At 62.2% G+C, this 17,690-nt stretch overlaps 1 protein-coding gene across 8 annotated transcripts; it reads right to left on the reverse strand.

The window, feature by feature from the left end:
- Window positions 1–9: 9 nt before the first annotated feature.
- Window positions 10–16,589, reverse strand: Atp8b3 (ATPase phospholipid transporting 8B3). 8 transcript variants are annotated; one of them, XM_078032973.1, is made up of 28 exons: window positions 16,475–16,588; window positions 14,974–15,032; window positions 14,396–14,487; window positions 13,831–13,944; window positions 12,981–13,079; window positions 12,840–12,901; window positions 12,365–12,437; window positions 12,220–12,290; window positions 11,906–11,988; window positions 10,227–10,394; window positions 9,679–9,767; window positions 8,720–8,910; window positions 8,434–8,642; window positions 7,851–7,882; window positions 7,610–7,766; window positions 6,923–7,111; window positions 6,719–6,831; window positions 5,602–5,766; window positions 5,399–5,510; window positions 4,595–4,670; window positions 4,395–4,506; window positions 3,750–4,116; window positions 3,423–3,646; window positions 2,188–2,271; window positions 1,706–1,945; window positions 1,469–1,607; window positions 1,111–1,238; window positions 10–922 (listed from the first exon to the last, which is right to left on the reverse strand). In XM_078032973.1, exons 2-28 carry the CDS (start codon window positions 15,020–15,022, stop codon window positions 131–133), a joined length of 4,230 nt encoding a protein of 1,409 aa, XP_077889099.1. In that variant the 5' UTR covers window positions 15,023–15,032; window positions 16,475–16,588; the 3' UTR covers window positions 10–130. The 8 variants fall into 8 exon arrangements, with proteins under 8 accessions (XP_077889099.1, XP_040146662.2, XP_040146659.2 ...); XM_040290728.2 differs by lacking the exon at window positions 16,475–16,588 and adding an exon at window positions 15,812–15,987 and having other exon boundaries at window positions 10,227–10,385; XM_040290725.2 differs by lacking the exon at window positions 16,475–16,588 and adding an exon at window positions 15,812–15,987.
- Window positions 16,590–17,690: the final 1,101 nt, after the last annotated feature.

Genomic DNA, 17,690 nt, shown 5'->3' on the forward strand with positions numbered 1-17,690 from the left:
ACCCTGGGGTCAGGGGGACCCTGGTTTATTAGAAAATGAAAAGCTGTGGCCCTGGTCATCGGAGGCAGGCTCTGGCTTGCTGGTGGCCTCTGCGGGGCAGCGAGTGGTCCTCTGGGGGCGGCTGCCCTGCTCAACCGGGTGGCGACTGGTTCTCGGGCAGCTCTGGCAGCCACTCCATGGGCGAGGGCTGCCTCTCCACAGGACCCCGCTCCACCTCCATGGGCTGCTCACTCGGGGGCGACCCCTCCAGGGTGGGCAGCAGAGCCTCTGCCGGGGGTGCGGGCGTCGGTGGGGGCAGTGGCGCCACCGCCTCCGTGGCAGGGTGGCGCTCCTTCTGCCAGACACCCGGCCAGCTCTCCCGGATCGGGGTCTGGACCGAGGGCGGCCGTCCCTCCAGGGGCTCCGGCTGGCTCTTCACCGTCTGGCCCGAAGGCAGAGGATGACTCGAGAAGAGCCGAGACTGACTTTCAGAAAGTGGCTTGTTTTCCTGGGTGGACCCCGGTGGCCTGCTCGTGGTGGCAGGTGACGTCTTGCTGACAGTGGAGCGGCTCTCTGAGGGAAACGCACCCGGCCCCTCTGCAGCCGCGGACGAGCTTGACCCACTCCAGGTCTGTGTGTCCTCCAAGGACGGCTTCCTGGGGCGCTGCAGACTCTTCCTCTTCGCGCCCGAGGCCCTCCGCGCGAGGCCGGGGGGCTGCTGGCAGCTCAGGGACACCTCCGCGTCCGAGGGGGCGGTGGAATCTGAGAGGTCCTCGCTGTCGCTCCTGGTGGACTTGCGCAGGCTCGTGCCCTGGGTGATGAGGTCCGCGTAGCCTTCGCGGTGGGAGAAGGCGTAGCTGGAGCGCCGTGAGGGGGTCCCCCTGCGCAGGGGAGGTGCGGCCTCCACGGTGACAATGTCCTCAGGCAGGGCCTCCTCTTCTGGCTGCAGAGCAAAGGGGCAGCACAGGGCACTCGGGCTGCCCCAGGCTGTTGACTGGCCTGAGGTCGCTGCCTCCTGGGGGCATTTACAGCCTTGGGTGTACGGGCCCTGGCCAGGTCCTTCCCTCCCGAAGGGAGCCCACCAGTGTCCTGCCAGAACCTGATTCTGGACCGACCCTGGACCTGCCTCACCTTACGACGTGGCTTCTTGAGCGCTTGGTAGATGACCCGGAAGGCCAGGACGGGCAGCGTGCTCAGGGACACGTTCAGCAGGATCACCAGCAGGCTCAAGGGGTGGGCCAGCACGTTTTGGTCAGCATCTGGGCAGGGTGTGAGTCACGGCAGGGCCCGTGTGGTGCCCCCCCTCCCCTCCCCTCCCCTGCAGTCACCATGCACAAACTCCAGAGACTCAGCCCCTTTCTTGGGACCCTTCACTGGGTGACTTGTGGTCTGCCCACCCCCTTGCATAGCTGTCATCAAGGACCATCCCATGCCTGGGCCACCTTCCACACTGTGGGCACCCACATCACAACCCCTACTGGGGACTCACACAGAAATGGGAAGGCCTTGGGTGACATCTTCCAGAGCCACAAGCTCTGAGTGGCATATGTCATGATGACGTAGGAACCCAGGCTGAACAAAATGGTCAGCAGGCACAGGACTGTCCAGTACCTGATGATCAGGATGACCTGGACAGGGAAGGGTGCAGCTGAGGACCAGGAGGCCAGATCCCCCTGTGGGGCCCCTGAAGCAGAGGCCAGGGGGACGAGGGCCCGGGGCTGCCTACCTCCAGGGTGATGGACAGCAACCCCGACAGGGCCAGAATGACAGCAAAGGACTGGTAGTCACTGAAGCTGGAGGGTCCCACCGAGTCGTGGCCAACCCAGAGTGTCACAAAGAAGTTGACCAGGGAGGTGGCCATGCCGTGGGCAATGGCTTGGAAGAACACCCAGTAGTTGAAGAGCTCGTTCTCCTGGCCTGCGGTGTACAGCTCGGGCATCTGCAGGCTCTTCTCGGCGGTCACATCCTAGGGGTGGAGGCTCGTGGGCCAGGGCGGGGGCAGAAGGACCCAAGGGCACAGACCCCCCACTAGCCACTGGTCACACAGGGTTCCCACGAGGAGGCTCTGTGGGGTGTGGGGTGCTGTCAAGAGGCCCCTTTGAGGACTCCCCATGAGACGGGGCTCAGCCCCTGCCACTGGGACCCTGGGCCTGGCTTGTGGCCCCCAGCCTGGCCCCGGCCCTCGGCTGGAGAAGGCCCACCTCTCACCTGCTCGAAGAGCCCGATGTAGAGGACCGGCACGGTGCTGTAGAGCAGGTTGAAGAGCGCCAGGAACCAGCCTTCGTACAGGGGCTGTGCCGGGAGCGTGGGGGGACAGGGTGGCCTTCAGATGCCCCATGGCCAGGGGCCTAGGCACATCTGGGCCCCAGGAGCCCCACCAAGCTGGCCAGGCACTTGGGGGAGGGGTCCAGGCCAAAATTGGATCTACTACTGGACCAGGACGGGGCTGAGAGGACGGGGAAGGCTGGAGCGCGGAAGGTGGGGAAGGCGGCCTCTGTAGGAAGCACTTCCGGTCTGTGCCTTAATGGAGGCCCCCTAAAGAGCGGCAGGTGGACCGGCTGGAGAGCAGGATCTGCAAGCAGTTCTCAATTCACAGCACCTTAGCTTTAGGGGACCCCTGAGGGGTGCAGAGTGGAAGAGCCCCAGGGACAGCAGCCCAGACCCCTCCCAGGTGGAAACACTGTGGAGATTGACAGACAGACAGACTGATAAGATAGTAGGTGGGCAACAGACCCAGGACTGGTAGAGATGATGAGTGGCAGACAAGAGAGGAGACAACAGAGATGACAGGCAGATATGACAGCTAGGGAGGGTGGGGAGAGGCACAGATGTGGTGGGTCCAGAGACACACCAGTCCGTCTGTGCACGTCTCTAGCTCTGCTTTCTGAAAGGGTAAGAGCGTCCCAGAGGCTCTGAGCCCCCACCACCTCAGACCGTGGGGTCTAACTTCCACTCACTAATGAAGAAACAAGGCTCCTTGAGGCTGTGGCTGATTCCAGGCCTGGGGAAGGGGACGCGCAAGGGTGCTTCTGGGGAGCTCCCTCTCAGATGCCCGGGACTAGTGACGGGCAGCTCCCTACCTCTGGAAAAGTGGAATTCCAGGCCATTTCCTTACACTAAGGGAAAACCGTGCCCTGTGTCTCCTCTCAGCCCTGAAGAACACATCCAGTCTACACTGCCTCACCAGTGAGCGGCTAGGAGTCAGGGACCCAGCTCCCACCATCACCTCCTCTGGGGTTCCGTCCCCTCCATGGCCCCAGGGGAAGTGCGTTTGGAGCACGCCTTCGCTTCACAGCATTCACTCACCAAAGGACCCTGGACACGTCAGGCACACAGCATGTGCCAGTGTGACCTCAGGCCAGCCTTGCCCAGGGGGGAGCCCCAGCATTCTGTGTGGGCCCACCTGCTGCTCCTGAGGGGAGACTATTCCCACTGATGCCCACCTGGGCAGTGAAGCCGTTGTAGAAAGAGAACCAGATCTGAGCCATCATGCTGGCCACCGTCTTGTAGAAGAAGTACCGCAGGAACTTGCAGACCCGCATGTAGGACCAACGCCCGTGCACCAACAGCAACCGCTGCAGGAAGCGGAACTGGGCCAGCGCATAGTCACTATTCTGAACCGCCTGCATGCCCTCCTGACCCGACAGCCCCACGCCGATGTCCGCAGCTGCAGGGCACATGCAGCTGGTCAGCCCACAGCCACCCAACCAGCTTGCCAGGCCCCCAGCACCCCCAGGCCCCCCACCTCATCCCTGCTGCCCACCACCCACTCTTTATCATGTTGACGTCGTTGGCACCGTCCCCGATGGCCAGGGTCACCACGTGCTGGTATTTCTTGACCAGCGCCACTATCAGAGCCTTCTGCTTAGGCGTCACCCGGCAGCAGATGACCGTCTGGCACCTGGTGGCCAGGTCCACAAAGGCCCGCTCCCGAAGCACCTCGGGGCTGTTTGGGGTCTTTGTAGTATTGGACTCGGAAGAGGCCACGGAGGTCCCGAAGCTCCGCCACATGAGGGATATCCGCCTGGCCTGAAGGTAGTCCCTCTTCACCTGGCTAGAATCCGGGGTGGCCTCATCCACCACCACGTTCTGGACCAGAGCCCGGGGCTCTTTGCGCAAGGATAGCAGCAGCTTGTCCTGGCACAGGGGAAGGGGGGCATCATTCTGCCTGCTCCGGGCTCTCTATGCTCAGCCCCTGTCCAATAGCCTTCCCAGAATGCCCTCCGAGATCCCGGTATCGCCATCCCTGGCTGGACCTGCTCTGGCCTCCTCCGTGCCATCTCTCTCTGTTTTCATTCGAGGTCCTGACTAGCCTCCCCTGGGAGCTCTTTGGGGTGCCCACCACCAGCCTGCAGTTCCCCCAGGCTCCTCCCCCATACTAAGACTCTCACTGCCCACCCCAAGTGGACACTGACCAGGAAGTCCCCGTTAATGATCATGGCCAGCTTGACCTGTGACACGAACTTCAGGTAGCCCTTGTTGGTCTGCATGTTGTTGTTGCTCTCCCAGTAGGTCTCCAGGACGCGGCTGAGGGGCAGCTGGGGTCAGCTCGGGCCTCCCTCGCCCCTCCCTCCAGGGCCTCCCTCCCACCTCGCCCGCCCAGCCTGGCGCTCACTTTATCTCCTTCTCCTCCAGAATGAGCATCTTCTCCGACAGCAGCTGGCAGGCGAAGCCGATGTTCACCGCTGTCTCTGCGAACCAGCCCTGCTCAGCGCCTCCACGGCCCAGCCAGAAAGCCCTGCCAATCACCGCAGCGCACCCCGCCCCCAGCCATGGCAACTGGCTCAGTGAAGGGCACGTCACCCAGGTCAGCCAGTGGGAGCCAGCTCTGAGACTGTCTGCGGGCTGGGGCTGGGCCGTGGGAACGAGGTGAGTGCAAGACCGGGGGTCAGGCTTCGCATGACCTCTTAGGATCCTCAAAAATTTCTTTATCTCTTAAAATCATAGTGAAAAATATAATAGAGAAGTATAATTCCGCCTGGATATTTGTCTTTATATGCCCCTCACATGTCAGCTTTAGCCTCCGCGGGCAGGAAGGGGTCCCCTCAGGCATATGAAATCCTCTGCAGCCAGGTGGGCACCAGCCCGGTGGAGACCCAGGGAATCACAGGCCACCCATGTGGCTGAGCGCCTCTGGGGAGGTGTCTCAAGCTCTCTCAGCATTGCTGCACCCATCTCCTACACATGGGTGCTGAGGACCCCACCCTGCAGCGTTCCTGTGAGGACAAGACCCTCACCACATGCTCGGCAGCTGCCCAACCACGGGAGGCACCAGAAGGTCCCCACACTTTTAATTACTGTCTCTCCCTTTCCAGGGACCATATGGAGAATAGCACTGAACCCAAACAGATGGACAGGTAGATGGGGGAATGATGGACCAGGTGTGAGAGGGCTGGGGGAGAGGCACTGGGTGACCCACCTTGCTTGTCCCCAGTGAGCACCCAAAACTTGATATTTCCTCTCCTGAGACACTTGATGGTGTCCGGAACGCCATCCTGGAGTTTATCCTCAATGGCTGTGACCCCCAGCAGCTGGTGGAAAGTTGGGGACAGGGAGGACACTGAGCAGGGACCCAGCGGGGGGTGGGTCCCCGGGCGCATGCCAGCCCCACACACGGCCCACCTGCAGTTTCTGCTCCATCTGCTCGTAGACGTGGTGCAGGGCCTGGGCCCGGTTCTGCAGCAGGAGGCAGGCCTGCTGGTGGTGGGGCTTCCACTCCTCGTAGGCCTCCTCCTTCACCTTCCTGTAGGCCAGGCACAGCGTCCGCAGGGTCTCCTCCGCAAAGGCCTGGGGCGGCAGCGGCGGTCACCACCCTGCAGATCCTGAAGACTTCTCTAGACCTCCACTCTGCTTGCCTGGACCCCTCCTGGGTCAGGACTCCCCCAACCCTCGACCCCTCCCTCTGGGAGTCCCTGTCACCGAGGGGACAGGAACACCAACCAATCTGTCTCAGGCCCCCGTGGAAGGCCCAGCACACTCTCATCCGATGGCCCCAAGGAAGGGGCCCCCGTGGTCCCTTGCTCCCCCTCCCAGCTGCCCAGGCTTCCCTCCCCGTAGGCAGCTCCAGGTGTGGAAGGGGTTGGGGGGTCTGGAGAGCACCGAGGGCCCCCAGGGGTGGGGGAGCTTCAGGAGGCCTTGGGCCTCAGTTCACCTGCCCGCTCCAAGGGGGGATGGACCTCAAGCTCCTCAGCTCTGTGACTTTGACAGGTTGGACACCTAACTGTCGCCCACTGCCGCAGGAGGGCAGGGCGGGGAGCCCCAGGCTGGACACACATGATGGGAGGAGGCCTGTGGTAGGGTGCAGGCTCCCTGAAGCTGGGGCCTGTCGTGAGTCCCAAGGACCAAGAGATTGTGAATAACAAAGAACGAGCGGCATCCCAAGCAGACCAAGGGCTGTGTGCAGAGCCCAAGGTGCCCAGGTGTGGGGCAGGCCTCAGGAGAGCTGAGCTTGTCGCCCATGAAGGAAGGCCTTGCCACCGAAAGGGCTGGAGGTGGGGCGGTGCCCGGGCCAAAGCCCAACCCTCCCATGCAGCCCCTGTGTGAATTACAGGGAGACATCTCTCTGGGTTGGACAGATGGAGAGCAGCCCCTCCCAGCTTCTGGGGTTGGGGGAGAATGGTCTGTGCAGGGCACCACCTGCCCAAGTCCATCGCCGCCAGGGCTGGCAACCCCCTCTCCACACACTCTTCCTCTCCCCCATCTCTCTATCCCTGAACCTTTCCCCCAAGCAGGGACTCACAAACAGCACTTCCTCTGTGGTCATCTCCATGTCACCCCTCTTGTGTAAGCGTTCCAGGATGACAGTGTCCGCGCCTTTGGTGTAGAGGCGGATGGAGCCCTCTGGGTTCCGGACTGTGCCGGGGGTAGGGGAGAGGCCAGGCTGCCGACTGACGCTCCCCTCCGGCCACCCTCAGCCCGAGGTGGGGAGGGTTCCAGGGCTCACCCAGCACTGACATCCGTTTGCGCACGCTGTTGAAGTCCATCATGGCCAGGACCTGGTAGACCCGCTCCTCCCCAAGCTCCATCACCGTGATGGTGTCCTGGGTGCGCGACAGGAACACGTAGCCAAAGTTCCGGGCTGCCGTTACCAGTGCCTCCTCATCCGGGGAGGCCGCCTGGTACACCAGCTGGTCTGGCGGGAGAGAGGACCAGTCGGGTGAGGGCAAGGGGCAACAAGCCTTCCCCGGGACTTTGTGGTGGTCCTTAGGGTCACACGGCAGGTCCCATCTCACCTCACAGTGAAGGGGAGGAAATCAGGAGGTCAGAGCTTGAGAATGTAGAACCACAGCCTCTGTTCCTGGGCAGCCTCTAAGCCCAAGGGAGGTGACCACTTGGGTCTGGCCTGTGTGACCTCCCTAGTGAAACCAGATTCCTGAGGTTCAGGCCCTAACCCTGCACGTGCTTTTCCTCGGAACCTTCTGCCTCTGATCCCAACGCGAAGCAATCTTGCCTGGCCACAGGCCTGGACGGCCTTAAGGAGATGCCTAGGACTTGGACTGAGCACACTCCAGCTGGACAGGGCCAGCTCAGAGGCCAGGGACACTCAGGGGCACCTCAGGGGCCCCTAGGGCTCTAAGCCACTGCTCAGCTGGAGAATGGGAGGTAAGGCCAGGAGCACCCCACGACTCACCGTCACTCTGGTGGACCATCACAGTGTGACAGATGGCCAGCAGGCGCCAGAACTCCTGAACCATCTTGTCCTGCTTCTTCCGGACGATGCCCAGGAGCTGCTCGTTGTGGTAAAGGAACTTCTTGTCTGCAAACTTGTTCCACAGGTAAGGGTTCTTCTGGAGGGCAGGGGGTGACCAGCTGAGTCTGGGCGTGTCACTGCCCACTCCCCACTATCCACGTGGTCAGGTGGCAGGACTCACCTTACCAGGGGTCTCAATCTTGTTATCTGGACCTGAGGAGAGACCCCGCTTCAGAATTCCACATCCCCTGCACTCCTCTCCTCAGACTTCCAGGGACCCCGGATGTGGTAGGAGAAGCCACGCAAGTCTGCGGCAGTGTGGCCACAGCCGGTGATTCAGGTTTGGTGTGGGCACAGCAGTGGCGCTGGTCCTCAGTGATGGGCACTGGCAGGGTGGGTAGGCCACAGTGGGGCACCCCTTGAGACTGGGGCCTGGCGGGGGCGTGGCCCCACCCTGGGCGGGTCCCACTGGGGAGGGGCCCGCCCACCTGAGGCGGAGCCTGTTGTGGGCGTGGTCGATGTGGGCGTGGCTCCCGCCTGGGCGGGTCCCACAGGGGAGGGGCCCGCCCATCTGAGGCGGGGCCTGCTGTGGGCATAGGCGTGGCCACTGTGGGCGTGGCCCCTGCCTGGGCGTGGCCCGCTGGGGAGGGGCCCGCCCACCTGAGGCGGGGCCTGCTGTGGGCGTGGGCGTGGCCGCTGTGGGCGTGGCCCCCGCCTGGGCGTGGCCCGCTGGGGAGGGGCCGCCCACCCGAGGCGGGGCCCACCGTAGACGCGGCCGGCGATGCAGCACTTCTTGAAGGTCATGATGTTCTGCGTGAGCGTGCCGGTCTTGTCTGAGAAGATGTACTGCACCTGGCCCAGCTGGTCGTTGAGGCTGGTGCTTCGGGCCTTGGCGGGCGTGTCCTGCGGCTCGTGGTACATCTGCACGTCCCAGTTGATGAAGATGCTGTTCCCCAGGTGGATGAACTCGGCTCTGCGAACACACACCGGTCACGCGGCGCCGCGGGCCTTCCTGCCCAGGGGTGGGCGAGGCGGCCACGGAGGACTTACTGGATGAACATGGCCATGGGCACCATGACGCTGAGCAGGATGAGGAAGCTCCAGAAGTTCAAGAAGGACTCCATGAACACGCTCCGCGTGTGCATGGCCCAGAGGTAGTAGTGCTTCTCTCTGAAGTCTCTCACCTTGAAACTGAAGCCCAGGGCCAAGCACAAGGAGACCACCACCAGGGACAGGAAGATCTGCGGGGTGGAGCAGAGAGGGGGCATGCTCTCCCCTGAAAGGACAAGCAGCCCTGGGACCAGGGTGTGGCATGGGCCGGTGAGGGGGGAGGGGGCCTGGAAGGGCCCCCCCCCCCAAGGTCAACTTTCAGGGTCTTTCTACCTTTTATTTTGATTCTTTTTTTTTTTTTTTTTACTGTAACTTTTTAAAACAGTGAAGGTGACTGGACAAAACTGTAAGAATTGTTCCAAATTTCAGGACAGTGTAGGTGAGCATTTTGTTATTTCCCATAGGTTTGCAAAGGGTCAGGGTCAGTGCTCTGCCCCTGAGCTACAGCCATGATATGTTTTTATTTTGAGATGGTGCCTTGCTCGGTTGCCCAGACTGGCCTTGAACTGGCAATCCTCCTGCCTCAGCTCCCCAGTGGCTGGGAGGACAGCCACCATGTCTGGTTCCACACATTTTTTTTTTAATTTTTATTTTTTAGTTGTAGTTGAACTCAGTATCTTTATTTATTTTTATGTGGTGCTGAGGATCGAACCCAGGGCCTCATCCGTGCTGGGCGATTGCTCTACCGCTGAGCCACAACTGCAGCCCTCTACACATTTTTTAAAAACTGTAATTTTAACAAAACGTTCTCTGACCCAAAGACTTGTTCACCGGATCAGGCTGCACACTTTTCAGAGGAAGGGGACTTAAGCCAGGAAGATGACCATAGGGCTTCTGTTAGTGGTGACCAGCCCTGTCCTTGTCAGTGTCCCTTGCAAGGGTTCTGGTTGGCAGCTCACCAGGACCACCAGCTTGTTCATGAAAAGGTCTAGCTTGGTTCTCTTCAAATGGATCTTGCCACAGTTCTTCATGATCTTAGTGTCGAAACCTGCAGGGTTGGTACCAGTCCATCCATCTATCTTTCCACCCATTCACCCCACCCATTTCCCCCACCCATTTCCCCCCTATCCTGGGCATTGAACACAGGGGTGCTCTACCACTGAGCCACACCTCAGCTCCTTTTATTTTTGAGACAGGGCCTGGCTAAGTTGCCCAGGCTGGCCTGGAACCTGGATGTCCTGCCTCAGCCTCCGAGTCTCCGGGACGACAAACATGACTCATCCATTTGTTTATCCTACCCACCAGCCAGTCCACCCCACCACGAACCCGTCCTTCTACACACAAGCACCGCGGGTGCTGGCTCCGCATGGTCAGCCTGTGAACCCTGGCTCAGGGGAGCCTCGGGAGCCTGCGTTGCTCAGCAGGCACATAGTGGTGGCAGTGCCTGGCTTGGCCTCCTCTTTCCCACCCCAACAGCTCCCATGGCAAGGGCCCCAGAGCACCATACCAGCATAGATGACCAGGCCATAGCAGGTGTCTGTGTTGCGGACCCTGCAGCCGCGGAGGAGGAGGTTGCCAATATCCAGGGGATACTTCTTGCTGTTCCACTCCAGGATTCCCACAAACTGGTGCATCCGGCTGTTGGGCTCCTCACAGAACACGGTACCTGTGGCCACTGGGTGGTCAGGGAGGGGTGCCAGGCGAGTTCTGGACTGTGTGGCTAGGTGTTGGCACAGGACTCCCTGTGCCCCTCCCCAATTGAGGCCAGGAAACCTTCCTGCCACCCTGCGGCTCTCTTCACACCCTCATGGTCCTGCAGTGCCACAGACTTGCACACTGATATCCCTCATGGCCACGAGCCGTGCACACCTGCTTCTCCTGCGGCCCTCTGGGCCAGCCCCCCCAGACCCCCCCTTTCCTGCTCTGGGCCTAGGTGTGTGGTGGACTTTTATGCCTGAGATGGTATCATCAGCGTCATGAGCCACCCTCAGTCACGGTCACACAGTTTCCCCAGGGCCTGGCCCAGCACGTGGCATACAGTAGGTGCTCAGAACAGGCACAAGGTGGGAAGGAGGGAGGGGAGCTTAATCCAGTATCCTGCTTCTTCTGGGTGCTAGGGCCCGTCCCCCTCATGCCATCCACTGTCACAGATGATGTCTGTCTCATTCCTGTTTGAGCAGATGGGCTCCAGGTGCAGACACCCACCCAGGGCAGTGCTCACTGAGGGTCGAAATAACCACGGGTGTGGGGAGGGGCTGAAGGGCTGCCAGGTTCTCGAATGGTCCTCTCCTGCCTGCCCCAGTCCATCCTAGGGCCTGGGCACCTGACTTGGTCCTAAAGGTAGGAATCAGAAACGTGGGGGGGGGGCGGGGCAGAGGAGTCCCTGGCAAGCCCAAGCTTTCACCAACTTTCTGACCTCAGCCACCTCCTCTGGAAGGTGGGACCATGCCCTGAGGGATGTGGGGTGGCTGGACCAGGCCACCCAGAGAGAGCCTCCTGCCCATCCTTCAAGGTCTGCGGGGACCGGCGGGTGTGGGGTGGCCAGCTCAATCAAAAGTCCCTGCCTCTTTCTGAATCTGTCCCCAGGGAGCCAGCCGGGTCAGGGTGCCAGGGAGGGAGTCACCCTTTCCCAGATCCCACCGCCATCCAGGAAGACAGTGCTGGGTGACAGGAGCCAGTTCAAGAGTGACTTCCCTTTGCAGTGGGGCAGGAAACGGGCTGTCCCCCACTGGCCACAGCGCGGCCACTGCCCCCACACCAGGTGTGTGAAGACTCTTGACAGGGAAGCCAGGAGCCTGCTCCCGTGCCTCCAGCCCCGCTCCTGGCCAGCTGAGGCCAGGGCCGCTCTCAACAGGACCACCCGCGACGGCCGTGCGGCTGCTCTTTAAGCGTAAAAGAAAACGCAGCCCCAACAAAATGCTGCAGCCGCTGCGCAGCCACAGGACACCAAGGTCCCCCTAGTTGCACACCCAGGGAGGGAAGGTGAGTGGGCGGTGGTGACCAGCCTGTCAGAAGCCACTCAAGGCTGCCAAACCCATGGGTCGAGGAACAGCTCCGTGACGCCATCTGTGCTGGCCGAGCGCCAGACCCCACCCAGCGCCCACCACCCGAGTCCATGGGATGCCAGCCCCAAGGAGGGCACTCAGAGAGAGGCCCGGGCCGTGCGACAGCCACAGCACCCCTTACCCTGGAAGGCTGCCATCTTCCTCGTGCTGGTCAGCTCTTCATGGGTGGCCGGCAGGGCCTGTCTGAACTTCAGATTGGTCTCCCTGGCCATGAAAAGGGGAAAACCGGTGAGACCCCAGGCGGGGGCCTCCTCCTCAGGCACTAACACCACCTTCCCGCTGTGCCATCGGTGCCAGCTGTCAGTACAAGCACACTCAGTGCCCGTGTCCTCCCCCAGGAACCTGAACGAGCACGTGGCCAAGCAGCCTGGCCGCCCACCTCTTTGGAGGCTGGGAGGCGACTCTGCTGGGCCTGGTAACCTGGGGGACTCTCACCCATCGATGTCGACCGTCTCCACGTAGCACAAGCTGCTGGGCTCCGTGCTGGCCAGCAGGAGCAGGTCAGCCTGGGGAGGGAGAGAATGTGGCAGCGGGTGGCGGCCGCTTCCCCGGCTGGGCAGAGCGTGGCCAGGCAGCTCACCGGGACGATGCTGTCCTTGCTGAGGCGCACCACGTCCCCCACACACAGGTCCTTCCACTTCTTCCAGGAGAACCTACGGGGTAGGAGGCGTGAGAGGCCAGCACAGCTCAGGCCACCGCCCCCAGGCCTCCTCTGCCTCCCTGGCCTCCTTCAGTCCTTGCTCCTGTTCAGTGACCCTGGGGCCCATGTCCAAAAGCCTGTTAGCCTCCCCTCACCCTCCCCTTGGTCTGCTCCACACAACATAGGAGCAGACCCTCAGGGCCTCTTCCTCTCTGTCCCCATCCCAGGGCTAGCCTCTGGCCTGGTAAATGGCAGGTGCCTAATAAGTGCAGACCTGCGTCCTGATCAGACTCAACCAGGAGGCCCAGGAGCACCAAGGTGCCAGCCATTCTGTGGACGCTGCCTGTCTGGCCAGGCCCAGCATGCGGGAGCCCCGTGTCCTGGCACGTCCCCTAAGCTCCCGTCACAGCCTCACCTTTTGCCTGTCAGGATCTGGCAGGGCCTGTTGTTTATGGCCTTGTCGCTCCTGTGCCGCCCCTGGGCCAAGAGGGTGGGTCAGAGCGTGCCCTCTTCCCACAGTCCCCTCCCCGGGCAGCTCCACCCCGACTCCACTTACAATGTCATCCATGAGGTCGCGGGCGGCGCGTATGGCGAGCAGACAGACCAGGGGGGCAAAAAGAGTGAGCCAGGGCAGCGTGGAGATCTCAGGCATGGCCTGCACATGTGGGCAGGCGGCGTCAGCCAGCAGGTGGGGCCTCCCGGGCTTCCCCACCCCCTCCAAGTACGGCCCTCTGAGCACCTCGCCTCCTCCCCGTCCCCCCCCAGGCCTGAACTCCATCCTCACCGCTCCAGGTGCCCCCAACCCCTCACCAGGTCCTGAATCACTTGCAGACAGAGGTCAGGGTCACTGCTCAGTCCCTCCACCCCATGCCCAGCCTAGAACCTGCATACAGAAGGTGCTCAATCATGCTTAAGCACCCAGTGAATAACAGCAGAGCATCTCACCTTCTCCAGACCAGAAGCAAGACGCTGGATGGGTGAGGTGTTTGGGAACAGTGCCCCCCAGGGAGAGGAGGTTCCCTGCTGGATGCCTGCCCTATCCTGACCTGACTGTCCCTGCTGGCCAGTCCTGAGGACCCCATCTGCACCCTGTTTCCTCATCCTCTGCGGTCAGCTTTGCAGCTCAGGCCGAGGGAGTCAGTGAGAGCCAGCAGGACACCCTCCTGGGCCTGGAGGGCAGGTGTACCCTCCTTCATGCAGCACGCATTGGGCACCTCTGTGTGCCAGGCTGCAGTGGGGGCCGGGGGATGGACAAGAGGGACGGCAACCCATGGGTACAAGCACAGGAGTCACAGCCCAGGGCTATAGCGCCGTGGTGGCTGAGGAGGGTGTCCCGGGGGAGGAGAGGACACTGCTGCTGGGGCCTGCAGGCCAGGACGTGGCTGGGGTGGCAGCCTGGGCCCCACCTGCAGGATGATGATGAAGAGGAAGTACAGGTTGGACACGCGGCGGAACTGCTCGTAGAGGTTCAGGGGCAGGAAGGAGAGGATGCTGTACTTGGCCGTGCGGATGACGTTGGTCTGGAAGAGAGCTACCAGTGGGCATGCAGGGTGCTGCCAGGCCGGGACCCCAGCCAGCCCAGCCCTCCCTGGACAGGGCCCTCGCCTGCGCCTGAGAGGCCACGGCCAGATTTAGTCAGGCGTCTACTGAACCAGGCCCACGGAGCACCGCTGAGGCCAGCGTTAGTGGACAGCTAAACGCGGTCCCGCAGCTGGGACTCCTGTGCTCCGGGCAAGGCCCCGCGGGAGGCTGGATACAGGACTTGGGGTATGTGTTAGGTGACTTTCATCTTCACTCACGGGGCAGGGAACAGGAATGAACCAAGCCTGTTCAAGACAGGAGCTGGCGCCTGAATAACATCAGAATGCAGGGCACACGCAGGTGACGGGAGGTGACGCAGGTGACGGGAGGTGACGCAGGTGACGGGAGCCCGGCACCCATGGGGCTCCGGGAAGCAGGGTGGGGGCCCACCTTGTACTTGTCCCTGTACCAGCACAGGCACACCTTCTTCTTGAACTGCTTGTAGTAGCCCCAGTCGTTGGCCCTCACCTCCCAGGTGAACGCTGCAGGGACAGGCAGCTGATGGCGCTGGCAGGAGCACTAATGGGTCCCCAGGGGCCTGGGCGGCTCGTAAACAAACGGTTGGCACCTCTGGGGCGCAACCCAGCCCCTGCCCTGTGCTCAGCGGATGCTGGCACAGGGATCCCAGGAGTGTCTCCCTTCCCCTGAGTCACCTCCACTCAGAATGCGCCTGGAGACTCACTAACGTCCACCCATGTCTACAGATGGGTAAACTGAGGCTTGGTGATGGGCTGTCAGGAACCCCAGACCCCAAGGCCTGCTTGGGCAGCCCCGAATCCTGAGTCCCCCATTCAGTGATGGGTGTGAAGCCCCATGTCAGCACCACGCAAGTCCTGCATGTTTGTTGGGGGGTAGTCCCAGCTCCCCCATTCCCCCCCACAGGCACACCTCCCTCCACCCCAGGACATGCACCTGTCCAGCCCTCCCATTCCCCGCGGGCACGCCTCCCTCCGCCCCAGGACATGCACCTGTGTGCTCCTTATCCTTCAGGTCTCTTTTGTGGGTACCACTGCCCATGTTGGTGAGACTGTCAAGGAGAAGGGCCCAAGGCCAACATCACACCTGTGGCCCTGGCCCAGGCTGGACACTGCCTGTTACTGGGCCCTCAAGGAGTTCAGGGCCTAGGGGTCCACCCTCTAAACTGACTACCACGTGTAGCTGTGGCCACCTCCCTGGGCTCAGAAAATTCTGCCACTGTCTGCGTGTCCTCAAACCCAGGGGTCCCAAACCTTTCCCAAACCTGCAACAGCCCCACGTCCACCAGTCTCCCAGATGGCACCCCAATTTTGCCTCCATTACAGCCCGGACCAGGGATCCAGCCATGAGCCACTGCTCCCTGCTCCAAGACAACCGTGCCCAGTTGCCCTCCCTGCCCTCTCCCTGGGGCCCAGCACTGGGTTAGATGCTCAATCCGTGTTTGTTGACGGACCAGACAGACCCAGGGTTATGTCATATCTCCCAGCAGTGTACACGAGGGGTCTGGCCTTGGGGAGCCTAGGGAGGGTCCAGCAGGCCCAGCCTCGCCCCTCCCAGCTGGGAACCCTCTGGTTGACCAGCTCAGGAATTCTGAGTCTGGTTTTTCACCAGGGGACCCTGGTCCAGCCACTAGGAGGTCATGCCAACCACCCCTAACCAGCAGCCCCTTCCCTGGCAGCTCCCCAAATAATCCCTCACCCAACAGCGTCGACCCAGGAGTCCCAAGCCCACCCTGAGCCTGAGAGGCGCCCCACTCCACAGCACTCCAGCCGCTCCCTCCTCCCCAAGCCCTGCCAGAGCACTTTCCCCGCACAGTTGAAGCCTCCTCACCGCGGTGACCTCACTCTGTATGTCCCGGATCTCGAAGGCTGCGCCCTGCGCCTCCTGGGGGCTTGCCCTCTGCCTGGGGGGTCCCCCATCCTGTTTCTGACTGCCTCTCTCCTCTACTCTCTCCTTTTCTGCTGAACCCTCCACCTCCCTGGGGCTGGGATCACAAGCATCTGAGTCATCAGTGTCCCCAGGGCCTGGTGGGGCAGGGCCTGGCTCAGGGACAGCGCTGGTCTTCTGGGAATCTGAGAGGGGCCAGTGCCCATTCACCAGATGAGGAAAAGTGAGGTTGAGGTGAAGTGCAGCTTGGTGAGGGGAAGACCCGGCGGTGGGGGCTGGGTTTGGAGGAGCCCAGATGGCCAGAATCCCCCAGAGCTATCTGGGGACAGAAGCACACAGCTTGCTTCCTCCCACCCCACTTGCAACTAACCCGAGCCCCAGTAACCACAGTCCCCAGGATTGCCCCCCGGGGTGCAGGGCAGGTTTCAAATGCCCAGAGCACAGCCCGGGCCAGGGAACTCTGTCTAGTGGGCGCCAGGCTCTCTGGCACCCCGTCCCAGTGTCCTATGCACGAACCTCTAGGGGGTGCCCTGTGGCCTCTGCCACCCAAGTCCTCAGACGGCGGAAACCCGGAGGACGCATAGCAGTGGAGCAGTCGCCGCTCACCTGCGCGGGCCGGGCGGGGGGGGGGGGGACCGGGCTGCTTAAGGCGGGCCGCCGGGCATCCAGGCGGTGGACTTGGTGGAGCTGTTAGCCCGGTGCCAACGGGTCTGAAACGGGCGGCACGGGCTGGGGGCGGGGCTGGGGCCAGCTCTTGACGAGGGAGGGGCCCGGAAGAAGGCGGGGCCTGGCTGAGAGGGCCGCCGGGGGCGGGGACAAGCTCGGGGGCGGGGACAGGCCGCAGGCGGGACCTATAGGAACCTCGCAGAGAGGGGCGGGGCCGGGCGCGTGGCTCACCGCGGGAGGCCTCGATTTAGAGGGGGGCGCGGTGGTCATGCCTGTCACACCTGTGCGCGGGAGGCTGAGGCAGGAGCGTCGCCAGCTCAAAGCCAGCGTCAGCAACTTGGCGGGGCCCTAAGCAACTGAGACCCTGTCTCAAAATTTAAAAAGTATTTTGAATTTTAAAAATTTATTTTAATAAAAAATGGTTCAGTGGCTAAACGCTCCTGGGTTCAATCCCTAGTACAAAACAAACAGATAAGGCGACAGGAGCGGCCCGAGGATGGGGGCGTGGGGGGGCTTCATTCCGCAGCGAAGGATCGGGAAGATCTTCAAAACAGGTCCCGGTAGCTAATGGCCAGTCCCGCCAAGACGGGCCTTGCAGGCATGACAGTGTGGGGCTGGACTGGAGGACACAGGTCATGCAGGTATGTGGCCTGGCTGCCCGCCCCCGGCGCGCCGTGCTGGCTCTAGGCTGGGGGCCAGGTTAAAACACTGATCAGCCTGCGGGGGGTGGGGGGTGGGCGGAGGAAGCCCACCAGGGTGTCTGTCCCACGTGCACTGCCCAGAGGGCTGGTTGAGGGTGGCGGGGAGGGGGACGGAGGAGATATCCCTGTTCCGCAGCAGTCTTCAGACAGAACTTTCTGAAACTTGGAAATTAGGAGGGCACCAAACTTTGGCTGCCCAGGCCCTTCCTGCCCTCCGGCCCTTCCCCCTATCCAGCCCCTATGGCAGGGTCCCTCCCTCTGGCCTGGCCCCTACCCAAAAGACCAGGGTGCCTGTGTCTGCCAGACTGTCCCCCAATCACCTCCCAGTGCCACCTACAGGCAGATGCTGGGTGAATGAAGGAAAGAGGCTGCAGTGGGGAAGACATGGGCCCCACTCCCTCCCGCAAGGCAGCTTCAGAGGCTCCCAGTGAGCACACACTTAGCTTTGGAAACCA

The sequence above is a fragment of the Ictidomys tridecemlineatus genome, chromosome 2 (genome assembly GCF_052094955.1).
Source record: "Ictidomys tridecemlineatus isolate mIctTri1 chromosome 2, mIctTri1.hap1, whole genome shotgun sequence".
NCBI lineage: Eukaryota > Metazoa > Chordata > Mammalia > Rodentia > Sciuridae > Ictidomys > Ictidomys tridecemlineatus.

Excerpts from the sequence above, each read along its gene's own strand:
- Atp8b3 (XM_040290725.2), bottom strand. The coding sequence starts at position 15,900 with ATGGGGGACCCCCCAGGCAGAGGGCAAGCCCCCAGGAGGCGCAGGGCG. Across the intron at positions 8,911-9,678 it reads TGAACAAGCTGGTGGTCCTG|ATCTTCCTGTCCCTGGTGGT; the intron begins GTGAGCTGCCAA and ends TCCACCCCGCAG. Across the intron at positions 1,239-1,468 it reads CAAGGCCTTCCCATTTCTGT|ATGCTGACCAAAACGTGCTG; the intron begins GTGAGTCCCCAG and ends CACCCTGCCCAG.